Genomic DNA, 13,230 nt, shown 5'->3' on the forward strand with positions numbered 1-13,230 from the left:
GGCCCGGCGTCGCCATGGGCTGGTGAGAGCCGCGCGCGCCCGCCTGCCCCAGCGCCGCTGCCGGCGCCCGCCCGCGGGGCAGCGGGGCAGGGCCCGAGCCCAGCGTCGGGCCGGGCCGAGCCTAGCCCCGCCTGCAGGTAAGCCGGGCCGAGGGAGAAGGGTGGCGATGCTGTTGTGGGGTGCCTGAGGGCGAGGAAGCCCGCAGCCCCTCGCTGAGGCAGCCTCTGCCACCTCCAGGGCCTGGTGGGGCCTGTGCCTCCCTCGCAGCTCTCTCCCTTCAGGGCGGTGCTGCCCCCACAGGCGCGCAACCCCCGCGCTGCTGCTGGGTGCCACCCTCCGGCTGTCGCCTGCTACGGGGCTGTGCGGGACAGTGGGTGCCGGGCGTGGGTCTGCCCTGCGCCGTGGGTGCTGTGTAGGTGTACGGGGAGGCTGTCAGCGTGTTCCCCTACCGTGTGTGGGCTGGGAGCTTGCTGGAGGTTCTGGTCGCCCTGTGAGGAGTGATTCAGGCTTGGCAGGCTGCAGGAATGGGGACGCTTGTGCGTGTTGCTGGGTTCTGGTGAGTCGTAATCCAAGAAAAGGGATGGAGTGGGTTTCAGACGGCTTTGTGAAAGCTCCTTGGAAGGAGCTTCCTGTCAGAGGGGGAGGAGGATATGCGGAGAGGAGATAGCAAAGGTGGGAGCGTTGGGAAGAAAGTTTGGAAACGTTGCTGCCACGTATGGAGCTCGGTCGGAAGTAATCACCGAAGAAGACAGACTTCCTCCCAGAGAAGCACTGACGAGAAAAAGATATGCTTGATCAGTGACAGGACAGCGTCTGCAGGGTAAATAGAAATGTTTTGTTCTCAGAAGCTGTGGGTGCCCCATCCCTGGAGGTTCAAGGCCAGGTTGGATGAGGCCCTGGGCAGCCTGAGCTGGTGGGTGGCAGCCCTGCCCACGGCATGGGATGGGACTGGGTGGGCTTTGAGGTCCCTTCCAACCTAAGCCATTTTATGATTCTATGGAATGTCTGTTTCCTATTCTGTACCAAGTATGGAACAGTCAATGAAACTTTAACCAGGCATACGTCCTGCTAACAAAGACTTGACTTTCGTTTGACACAGTAGTTAACTATTCTGCTGAACTTGTGTTGCTGTAATTTCTCCTGGAGTTCAGGAGCTTAGCATTCTTCCTAGAAGAGGACAGAAATCCCTTTAGAAACGTTCTTGCTATTCACGTTCGTTATATTGAAGATTTGTGTTGGGAAAATCCACTTTTAGGATGCTGCTGACACTAAACACCAGGGCTTAAAGGAGTGGTGTGATGCTGATGAGCATATCCCACAGCTGTCTTCATCAGGACTCCTCAGGAGAATGGGATGGGTGTGTGTCCACTCTGGTCTAGTGGAGGAGCTTTGAAGTACTTAACACCATTGTTACTATTGTGCTGCAAACCTTAAATGACACGAATGCAGCATGTGGCTGTTTGCACATTTGGAACTGAGGTGGTTTGGTGTTGCTGTGAAGGGATGGGGAATGCATTGGTACTGAAGTCAGTGTTTTGAATTGGCTTATGGTGTGCCTTGAGTCTGTACAATCTGTTCTGAGCACATAGTGGGCTGTTTGGGGGGAAATGGGCATGGGGGGGGAGTGCCTTCCAGTCACTTGGGTGCTGGATGTACTTTTATTTGTCAGCCTCACTGGGACACATAGCATTTAGATGGGAAAGGTTCTCGGACATACATGGACTGGTCAGAAGGTGAAGTTGAGCTGGTTTGGCATAATGGCAATATTCTGAGCTGGCTTGTTCCAAAAGAACTGACAGAATCCAGACAGAAATTGCATTATTCAGTGTCAGCTTACTTGCCTATTAGCTGATAGAAGGCTGGGAGATGAGCTTTTGGAATTTGCCATGGAAGGATTATGATTTCTTCTAGTGGAATAAAAACAGGTGTTTTATTTCTTATTTTATTTCACTAAATTAACTTTTAATCCCCTCCCCCTCCTTTTCTTTCTTTTTTCCTCTCCAAGATGTCAGTTCCTTGTTTTTTGTCCAGTTTGACTGTTGAATTGCAATTGCCGAGCCCCTGGAAAATGGAGGTATCGGAGGGAAGAACATCGTGTCTGGGTTTTGTGTGCTGGCTTGCCCATGTGCTGGCTTAAAGTGATGTATGTGCTGTTCTTACTTCTTCTTAAACTCTTTGGGGTTTGCATTCTTGTGGAAGGAGAAGAGTTTCTTACCAAGGTGTTACATCCTCCCAGAACATGCAGGGCTCTGAAGGCTGTTTGAAAGTGATAAGGAAATTAAAACACTCGGTTAAAGTGACTGTAATATGATAATAATGATACTGCTTAGACTGGAAGCACCTTTTAGAAGTGTTTTTCTTTTCATTCTGTTCCATTATGAACTAATTTAGGAGGGAGCAACCATTCATGTTTTCAGCACAGCAACCCTCGGGATGGTTTTGAAGGTAAAATACTGCCAGTGAAGTCTGTGAGCTCCAGCCGTCTTCCAGGAGCCTCGTTTGATAGCCACCCTCCTCCTGAGGATAAGTACTTGCTCACAGCAAGTTTGTCTCTGGTCCTTAACAGTGGGCTCAGCCTCTGAGGGGTTTTTGTTTGTGGTGGTGTCTGGAAAGGCAGCAGATCAAACCATGTTCAAGGAAAATACAGCGTGTGGGTGAGCTGCCCAGGAGCCCTGCTGCACCTGGGTGTCACCAGATCCTCGTGGCCCCCGAGGGGCATAATTTACAGGAAATTCTAGAAGGAAATACCTGACGTGTTCTACCTGCAGCACTGAATGTCACTTAACCCATTGGGTATGTGCATACTTGTCTCCCCACCCTGAAGTCTGTCTCTGGATTGAAAGGATGGAGATGCTGCTGTTATCATCTTACAGTCACAGTGCGTGGGATTCTGCTTATACTGAAAGGATCAGCTGTTTGGGGACACTGGATAATGGAGAGTGACCGGGAGCAGAGAGAGATGGCATCGCAGTCTCAGTTTGCATTTTCTAAGCTGAAAGCATTCTTCTCTGCTTGGCTGTGTTGTGCATTTGGCACCTTATGTGGCCAAAAAAAAACCCCAAAAAGATCTCTGCGGTTCAGCAAAGAAAATGTCACACATTACCTAGTGTGGCATTGAAGCTTTGAGAAGGAGATGAGATGAAGTAATGCCTTTAAAGTTGTCCTTGCCATGCCACTGTTCCCTCCCAAGGCTGTAAAACATCCTGTGATATCAGAGGCTGCAGAGCTGATAGCCTGGGAGCCTGCAGTTGTCTGCTCATCTTTTAGCACAAATACAGCTAAAGCAGCGGTGATGGAAGTACCTCTTTCTCTCTCCAGGTCACTTAAAATGAACTCAGAGAAACCAGGTACCTGGTGAGATGGAAAAGAGAGAGAACTCTTGATGGCTCAGTGTATCTCGTCTCTTCCTGGCTGGTTTTGTTAGGGAACAGTGGTTAGAGCTGGGCGAAGCTGTTGACAGCTAGTTGCTCTAAGGTAGCTGGCAGTGACCTCTCTCCAGCTGACTTTCAGACTTTCCCCTGTTCCAATATCTTTGTGATGGCACTGATTTTATGGCGGAGCTTTAAGCCACACGTTGTTCATATACAAAGGCCGCTCTGGAAATAATGCCTCCTGTTTTATGATGTTGGCCTGTGACATCAGAGGTGGATGTAGAGTTTGAACCTTCCCATCAATATGCCATTACGTTTTGTTGCCACGTGACAGAGGGCAGCAGAGGGGCAATCTGACCAAATGGTGTCTGACGTGGAAGTATCTATGAAGCAAAGGTGTGTCATTGAATTCCTTTGTGTGGAAAAGATGGCACCTATTGGCACTCATTGATGCTCGTTGAACATTGATAGAGACCAAACAGACCATAATACTTGGCTCCATGGCAGTTTAAAGTCCTTGGAGCACATTGCCAGTCTCAGCTGGACTGATGTGCAGTGCCCACCATATAGTCCAGACTTCCATCTGTTTGTGCTGGTGAAAGATGGGCTACGTGGGCAATGTTTTCCTAGCAGCATTGCCTTTGTAGCAGCTGTGAAACTGCGTCACCTCAGTTGGTGCTGGTTTTTGAGTGTACCATGCAGGCTCCTGGTCAGTGCTGCTGAAAACACGTGGCTGATGCTGGTGACTGTTGAAGAATACTGTTTCGTAGCAGCCTTCAGGGGAGGCCATGCGAGGGTGTTCCCACTCCTGTCTCTACTCCTGTACTTTTGGCATCAGGCTGGAGTTGGTTTCCTTCCCTACAGATCACTTTCTGCTTTTGAGCTTCCAGAAGTTACTTCTGTGTAAAAGTTGTGTCTGGGTTCTTTCCTTATACAGGGCTTTGCCTCTCAGGGAAGGAACACTCCTCCTCAGCCAGGAGTCCAGGAATACAGAGCTCCTATTTCTGCTTTTCAGAGTCTGATCTGTTGAATCTTTTTCTTGATGGAGTGACAGGGGATGAGAAAAGCGTACCTGAGACAAAACAGGAATAGCGATGCTTCACAGAGTAACTGTGTATCTGGTGGCAACGTCAAGACTTGGCTTCTGTGCCCTCAGCACTTTGAAATGGGGAAGAATGAATGCAAGCAGCGGTGGCATAAGTTCTGATTTAACTTTGTTCATGAGATTTTGGGAGATGAAAGGCAAACTTCCTCTGTGGCACCGGACATAAGCCTTTACAACACATCCTTTCTCTCGCCACCTCTTTCCCCTTTGCCAGTTGCAGAACGTATCTGTGGTCTTCCTATGTTTCTCTCCCAGGAGCAGAGGGCTGGACTGGTTCATGTGGAGCAGAGCTGTGAGGAGTATGGCACAGGGATGCAGTGCATGGCCCTAGTCCCGAAGGGGAATGGGAAGGATGAGAGCATCTCATCTCCTCCTCTCCAGCCTCTTTTCTCTCTTCTTCCTGTCTCCTTCCGAAAACGGGACTGGGTGTTGGATACTGACCTATTACAATGTGGGTCAATCAGCTAAAAAAGAAAAAAAAAAAAAGAGGAGAAGGGGGAGGAGGGCTGCGTGAGTACAGCGAGACAACAGAAATTAATAGAGCAGAAAAAAACACTGGAAAGAAGAGTGTGTGCGGCTCAGGGTAAAAGGGTTTTGTTGTTGATTCTGAGTTGTAAATGGGTGCCGTGGAGGGGAAGCAGCGCTGCGTTAGGGTGGGTTAGCAAAATGCAGGGCTGGTGGGAGCTGGGAGCAGCTAGGATTCGTGTGGTATTTCTGAGAGCTGGACTCAGTGATCCTTATTGGGTCTCTTCCAACGTGGAATATTCTGTGATTCTCTTAAAATGAGAAAAGGGGTTGCACGGGCTTGCTGCAAGTTGTGTGTATGTGTGCCGTATGCTCCTGCTTGTACCCAGGGGTGGGATTATCTCTTACATATGGTGTAGGGTGGGTGCACCTTTACCTGGGCACCCAGAGCCCTCCTGGATGCCCAGCTCCAGGGCCAGCCTTCTACTGCTCCCCTCATGCTGAACCCACTGATTTGACCTCAGTGATGCTCTTCTCTACTGTGTGCAGTTGCTGCAAAGTTCTGTGCATCGTATGCTGCACGCACCTCTCTTAGCTGAGCACAGCTCATGTCCGGATGGTGTTAAATGCATGGGTATGAGGTGTGTGATACGGAGCAACTTTCAGGGGCTTGAGGTTAAGAAGGCTTTGTCCTGTGTGAGCAGTAACATGTAAATAAGTCACACTAGCCAAAGTTGCATGGCTGGCTGCATATTTAGCTTACAGATTGTTTCAAGAGCGTGATTGGAGAGCTTAAAAACACACCATTGAGGCCTTTTTATGTCTTGTAGCTAACTAAAGTAGATGCCACCCCAGAGAGCAAAAGCAATTTAAGATGTAATAAATTTAAAAGCATTTGATTTTCTTTTATTGCTATCGCTGGTTTGATCTGCGCCAGTGGCTCTGGTACTCTGTGGCATTATTTAGTCCTGCCTTCCCTCTTGCTTTCTCTACCCTTTGCTAGATCAGCTGGTTAGATGTGCTGTGCCTTTGGGGGTCAAAAAGAAGTTAAATCAATTACAAGTTTGCAGTGTATACCTGGCACAATGGAAGGAGCTGATCCCAGTTGGCAATTCTGGGCATTCTTATAATTAAAATACTCTAAAATAAACCTTGAACCATTTTGTCTCGTGTTCTTGTACTCCTTCTAAGTGTAGGGGACATTCTGAAAACCACAAAGCTCCTGCTTCACCGATGCCAAGCTTTTCCCTGCGGCCTAATAAAAGCAGAAAGTTCTGACTTCAGATCACCCACTGCATGATGGTAAGGGTGGAGCTGGGCATAAGGAGGGGCAGCTCCTCACCTTGCAGCCATTCAAGAGGACCTCACAGCCAGGTTGGGTTTGTTTCTAGCTTGTCCCTTGTAACAGACAGAGGCTGAGCTGTTAAGGCTCTTTCCCAGGGGTAGCTTTGTGCATCGTTCTTTGCTCTCTCAGCAGTTTAGAAATGAAATACTTTCAGCCTCAGAGGAGATGATCTATTTTAAAAGCGCAGATTGTGTTTGCAGATGGCAGAGAGCAACTTCAGAGCGCTGCCGTTCACTCCTGGTGTCCCGGTGTCAGCTGTAGTGCACTTTGGAACCCGCAGGAATTTGGGGACCTAGTGCTTCAAGCATCACTTCCCTCCTCTAGCACGGTGTCAGGAGCGGGCTTGGTGTATTTATGGCTGTTTATCTTGATGTAGAAACAGCTCCTCCTCACTGCTAACATTTTCCATGCGTTGACGTGAGCCAAAAAATGAAGTTTTTTTGTTTCTGCTTGTGCCAGATCCCTTCTGTTTACTGTTCTGAGTTTATTTTTGGTGGAAGAAGCTGCCGTGTTAGTGTTAGGGACAGAAGGCCTCTGTTTCCAAAAGACACAGGGATGGCAATCTGTTTCTGATGGAGAACGACTGCGCTGCTGTTCTCCTGTGGCTGCAGGCTGTATGGGCACAGCCAGCGAGCAGCAGAACCACTCCTGTGCAGGATGGAGCCCCTTCCCTGTAAGGGTCTTGGTAATCTGTTTGGCATCTCAGGATAGCTATCTCAGTATAATTAGCCTATGGTTTTCTTTTTTTGTTGTTTCTTCTCCCACTGAGAGCAAAGCCTGGTACTCCTAAAGTGGAGCCCTCTGTGTTTACTGGAGGTGTTCCAGAACCGTGTGGATGTGGCACTGAAGGACATGCTTAGTTGGGCCATGGTGGGGATGGGCTGGCAGACTGATCTTAGAGATATTTTCTAACCTTTATGGTTCTACCCAGACAGACTTTCTGGGTACAGTCCCGTTTCCAGCACTCAATGGCTACACATTCTCCTGGTCCTGTTTACAATGTGTTGTATTGCAGGTTACCTCCGGGGGGAGCAAGGTAGTAAGTTGGAGATAGGAAAGCATCAGAGGGAAATGAATTGCTTTCCTACAGTATATTTAGGAGATCACTCCAGAGGGGTGGAGTAAGGGTGCAAGTAACTTTGGTCTCCCTTATAAATGGAAGCAGTGACCTGGAGGAGAGAACAGGATGTGGTGGTAGAGCAAGGAATTGTTCCAGAAACTTCTCGAGGAACTGGGGGCTAAAGTCTGGGAGCAGGGAGTTAATGGGTTGCCCTCTTCCTCCTAGAACAGGGAGCAGGGCTTTATGGCCACTTGGGCTTGCTCCTGTGGGTACCCTTGGGCAAAACCCTCCTGTCCTACGTGAAGGTTATGTGATGCTAAAGGACGTGGTTAGTGGGCATGGTGGCAATGGGCTGATGGTTGAACTAGATGATCCTACAGGTATTTTCCAACTTTTATGATCTTCTTCTATGAAGTTTATAATGTATCGGATTCCCGGTGCAATACAAAATGGATTGATGTAGATTTCTAAATGCCCCTAATTTGCCATATGGTAATGTCATTGCATTGGTACCTCACAGTACTGGGAGCTGTGGAGGCAGAGAACAAAAAGATGGTTGTCCCGTGTAGCTTAAAATGCATGAGAAACAACAGCAAAGATGCAGCCAGCTGGGAGGAGTACACAGAAAGAGATTGGATCCACTAGGCTGACCAGAGCTGGGCTGCTGCATAACTGCAGTGGCAAAGTGGAAGAAAGGAGAAAATGAAGGAGAACTGGAGACAGCTTTGTAGACATTGGACCTTTTCCCCAGGCAATAGAGGAAGCAGGTGGTGTGGTAGGGGTGATGCTGCAAGGGAGGTGGGTGTCCACTTATAGAATCCTTTGAGTTGGAAGGGACCTTTAAGGTCATCCAGTCCAACTCCCCTGCAATGAACAGGGACACCTGCAGCTCCATCAGGGTGCTCAGAGTCCCTCCAGCCTGATCTTGGACATCTCGAGGGATGGGGATCCACCACTGCTTTGGGCAACCTGTGCCATTGCCTCACCACCCTGATTAGAAGGGATACTTTGGACGTGCGTGTTAATTTTGAACATTCAGAAATGCAGCATTCCTTTGTGTTTCACTAGGAACGAGAATGAGCTGAGGGTTATAATCAAGAAGTAGTACTGACCCATGTAAACATGTCCTCAGGCAGCCCTGAGGATAAGGGGTGCTCTCAGATGGGTGGGTTGGGTCTTGGGGCAGGGGAACAAAAGTAGAGTCCCACTGAAGAAAGCGTGCGTGTTTTGTTTCAAATACAGTGCCGGAAAGAGTTACTGGTTGCAATGACTGTGTGAATTAAAGGGGATTAAACAAGGAACAGTGCATAATAATTCAATTAAAGACAGTGTACAATCACAAGAGGGCAGTATTAAGGTTACGTATACAATTTGAACTTGCAAATGTCCTTGCTTCAGAATGCTTAACCCTTTTTGCTGTTTCAGCTTCTGATAAGAGAGGGAAGTGCGGAGAAGCAGAGCTGTTCCTTTCAGTTCCTCAGTTCTGGTGACGTGCCCAGTGTTGTATTTGGGGCTGCACTGTTGGTGTGGCTTGAATAAGAGTAGAACTCCAGGTCTTACCCCTCCTGCAGCTTTATGTGCTGCTGTAACTTAGAACAGGAATATTTTGGAAAAAGAGTGACTGGGAAAAGAAAAGCCAAGTTTGACAATTATCTTGTGAATGAAACCACAGCAGTTGTGCACTCGTACAAGAAAGGGTACCCCCAAAATTATTAGGAGGTTGTCAGGAGGCAGTATGGTGCTGTTTCCCTCGGTAATAGCGTCTTTGCTACAACGACAGCAAAAGAGGCTCTTAGAGTTCACAGAGCCAATGGCAGCCTGCTTGTGATCTTGGTTTAAGTGGATTATCTTCCTCCAACCCAGAGGTCACATTAGAGCCTCTTTATGACCAAATTGAAAATAATAGCTGCTTTAGAACTTGGACCTGTAAGAATTTGCTCCATTGAATGAGGACAGCTTTTCATCTATGGGTAATGGTGCTTTGTAATCTTGCATGTATGTGTGTTCTGGGTGTGTTTTCATGGGTCAGCTGGCTTTTAAGCACCAATCAGGCTAAATTCACATCACGGAGAAAATGATGCTAAGTTAGCAGAGTTAGTGATAGGCTGACTAAGTATTACCATGCCATATGGTGTTTGATAAAAGCATCGCTTTCATTCTCTTCTTTCTAGCCGGGGGAGCTTTCAGCATGTATCTTTCCAATGCAAGCACTGTGGGCTGCATGTTGCTTTCAGAATGGCATTAGGAGAGGTAGGGATTCCTTGTGGAAGGGATGGGGATGCTTTCCTGCTCCCCTTGCCTTGCAGTAAATGAATGTGGTGTTCATCTTGTTTTTACACGTTTTTGCTGCAGGTGGGGGATGACAGCTGTGTTGTGAGTGGAAAAGAGGTTCCTGAGTACTGTGTGATCCGTTGTATTGTATATAAGGGGTGGCAGATACAGACTTACCAGGTCCTGTTCATAAAGCATGAGCAGGCAAAACAGTGTTACTGTTGTGCTCCGGAGTCCTTTCAGCTGAGTTCAGTTGCTGTTGGTTCTTTTCTGTGGCAGGTCCTGTCTCTTGGACAGTTCTTCAGCAATCCCAGGTGGAACCTCACGCTGAAAGCCACCATGATGGTGATGACTGACGTCACTGCAGCCCCCAGGCTGGGGTCAGCTGCCACCACGCCAGCTGTGGCTCCCAACTTCTCCTGGTTGCCAGAGGACGGTAGCCCCACAGCTGTGGAGCAGCCGATATTCCTCATGACCACCGCTGCTCAGGCCATCTCAGGTTTCTTTGTGTGGACAGCTTTGCTCATCACCTGCCATCAGGTAAAAGCCTGTCGCTGCTATTTCTGACTCTCTCCCTTTCCCCACACAGAGGAATACGTGATACCTTTGCAAATCTCTGCCAGATATAGCTATGTTATGGAGGGTTGCAGACTCTGAGGTGGTACGAGGACCTCTTCTTTGGGACTCTGATGCATTATTTATGCTGGTCAAGGTAGCAGCTTTTGTATGAAGTCCTTTTTCCGCCCAGGTTCTGTAGTCTGACTGTACAGGAAACAAATGCTTTGCAGCCAGCAGGTGCAGAACATTTGGCCTTCTCTTGAGTGTTTGCAGAAAGGTGTGTTCTCTCAAGCTGTCCTTTCCCAGGTCCTGTAGCTGTAACCAGCCATTTTGGTGTTGTGTCAGCTGTTAGCTAAATGATCCTGGTCATCTGTTGTTTGACATGCCTCCTTTGATCTACTGTGCCAGTGGATTCCCCAGGCTGAACTCTGCTGCGGAAAGGAGTAGCAGGAAATGTTTTGTTTTAATTTTTCTCCCCTCCCCTCGTTTTGGGGTAGGTGACCTGGGAGCCAGAACAACTCAAATGCTTCATCCCGTTCTGTACCTCTCTCTCATGCAGTTGTCATGTGAACTGAAAAACAGTGGGGAAACGCAAGCCCTGTTATTTATCAACCTGTGCTTTGTACCTGTTGGACAGTAGATTCCACAGTGATGACTGGGGCCTTGAAAACTACAGCCTGTTAATGGCATACAGGGGACAGTGAAACTCAAGAGTGGATTAGTCACTGATGAATAAGAAAGAGTAACACCTGTAGTTTCACCAGCTTGGGTAACAATTGCAAGTGCCACGGGTCTTCCTGTTTCAGAGCAGAAATGGATCACCTACCAAGAGTAGGAGGAAAATCATTTCTATGCAGGGTAGCCTTGTGTAGTTAAACACTGATGACCTTCTCTAAAGAATAAATGATGGAGGTCAGTGCTGGAGAGACTCTGTTGATTGAAGCACGCTGTTGTGCTGTTACAGGAAAGCAGTTCCTGTCTAAAGTGCTCTTGTAGGTGCATGGATTGCAGGGCTCTTGTGACATCCCAAGGGCAAAGCTTGGAGTCATCTGAAGCCGGGTGTCAGCTGTCCCTGTACTAGGTGAGGTGTGTCACTGGGATTGTCACAAGGAAAAAATATCACTTAAGTTAGCACTACTTTATTTTCAACCTGTTCTTGACAGGAAATGAGGCTTTTGGGAGATCATTGCGGGCTGGGGAAAGGAAATAAATGTATTTTGAGCCCTTCAGTCAACTTTGACTGAACCTGGCCAAGAGGCAGAGAGATATGAACAGGAGGTAACTTCCTCTCCCCCACAAGGGGAAGATGAGGTCATCAATGTGTGCCTTATTAGACCCTATAGAACCTGCACAGCACACCCATGTCATATGCACACCCATATGGAGGGTGAAGCTGCAAACAAATGCTTGTGCTACTTCAGGCAGCCAGATCAGCCAGTCATGAGGCAGATACGTAACAAACAAGGTGCTATTAATTCCAACAGCAGCTTGATTAGGGTTGCTGTGCAAAGGCCTGGCCTCTGGGGAACATGCCCTCTGCTGCTTCCATGGCCTGTAGAGTGTACCTGCAACACCAGCTGAAACTCCTGCTGTGCTATTAGGCATTTACAGAAGCGGTGCTCATCTTCAGAGTATGCCTGTGGTGGAGTTACCAACCCTGGAGGTTCCCAGGAAACATGTAGATGCAGCACAGAGAGACATGGTTTGGTGGGTACGGTGGTGATGGGTTGATGTTTCGACCAGATGACCTTAGTGGTCTATTCCAACCTTAATGATTCTATGATTCCGAATAACTTTTCCACCAAGTGGGTGTTCTGTGAAAAATGCAGCTTCAGCATGGGATTTAGTAATGGCCAAAAAACACTGCCTCTGTGCTGATGCAAAGGGCACTCTCAGGTTGTTTCAGGTGAAAGTCTTAAAAACATCCAAAGCCGTCTGGATAGTGAGCATGTTCACAGTGAGTGTGTGCTGCTCTGTTCAGAGAAAAGGAACCTGCAGTGTTGTCAATCTTAGGTACTTAAAATAGGTAATAGGAATGTGAGATTGGTAACAGGAAAAAAAATGATGAGTGAAAGAAGGGAAAGATGATGATAATAACAGCATTCCCAATGAGGAGCTAAATTAGAAGTGCTTCCACTTCCTCCTCCTCTCCTCTCTCTGCAAACTAAGGGATGCTGTATGGATGTCATAACAGCAATTTTTTTGATGCATATCACCTTGAGGTTGCTGGAGACAACCAAGAGTTGTTTTGCTGAATTTGTTTTCCCACTTGGCTCTCTTGTTCCACTTTCTCCTCTCTACTCCACGTGCTGCTGACCCTGGTTTCCCTCTCTATCCTCCCAGATCTACATGCACCTTCGCTGCTATAGCTGCCCAAATGAACAGCGCTACATCGTTCGGATCCTCTTCATTGTGCCCATTTATGCTTTTGACTCGTGGCTCAGTCTCCTGTTCTTCACCAATGACCAGTACTATGTTTACTTTGGCACAGTGCGGGACTGCTATGAAGGTAAGGAGGGCTCAGACACGGGGGGAGGTGGGAAGTCTCTGCCGTGAGAGAACTGTTGCTCCTGGTTGGGAACAAGCAGAAGCATCTCCATGGTCTACTGAGATGCAGTCTTATGGGGTGTCTATGACTGGTTGACCATGGCTTGCTTAGTGACTGAAAAATGGCACCTCATCAATTCCTGGACTCTAAGCATGACAAGATACATTGAGCTTTCTCTCTTGTGTTCTGTAGTGACAAAGTTGATGATTTTTCTGGTCCTTTGCTTCAGGAAGGTATACAGCAAAGAATGTGGGTGTTTAAAGCAATGGATTGATTAGTTCCTCACTCTTAAAACAGCCCTTAGTAACCAGATACTTGCTTTGGACCGTTTGCTACAGGAGGGGAGTCAACTCTTTGAAAGGTTAGCTAACAGCAGCACAAGGGGAAATGTTTTTAAGTTGAGGGAGGGAAGATTTAGGTTGGATGTCAGGGGAAGGTTCTTCTCTATGAGAGCTGTGGGGTGCTGGAACAGGCTGCCCAGAGAGGTTGTGGATGCCCCATCCCTGG

The 13,230-nt window shown here is 48.0% G+C and overlaps 1 protein-coding gene across 5 annotated transcripts in view; it reads left to right on the top strand.

Moving 5' to 3' along the window:
- Positions 1-13,230, top strand: part of TMEM184B (transmembrane protein 184B) — a 25,521-nt gene continuing 12,291 nt past the window's right edge. For 2 of the 5 annotated variants that reach the window (XM_072361627.1, XM_072361628.1), the window contains exons 1-3: positions 1-137; positions 9,897-10,157; positions 12,519-12,684. In XM_072361627.1, coding sequence (XP_072217728.1) covers positions 9,957-10,157; positions 12,519-12,684 — 367 coding nt within the window. In that variant the 5' untranslated portion in view covers positions 1-137; positions 9,897-9,956. Of the gene's footprint in view, positions 138-8,030; positions 8,145-9,575; positions 9,597-9,896; positions 10,158-12,518; positions 12,685-13,230 lie in introns of those variants that run through there. The other 3 variants (XM_072361625.1, XM_072361624.1, XM_072361626.1) reach the window with 3 other exon arrangements.

This window comes from Excalfactoria chinensis, chromosome 1 (genome assembly GCF_039878825.1).
Source record: "Excalfactoria chinensis isolate bCotChi1 chromosome 1, bCotChi1.hap2, whole genome shotgun sequence".
NCBI lineage: Eukaryota > Metazoa > Chordata > Aves > Galliformes > Phasianidae > Excalfactoria > Excalfactoria chinensis.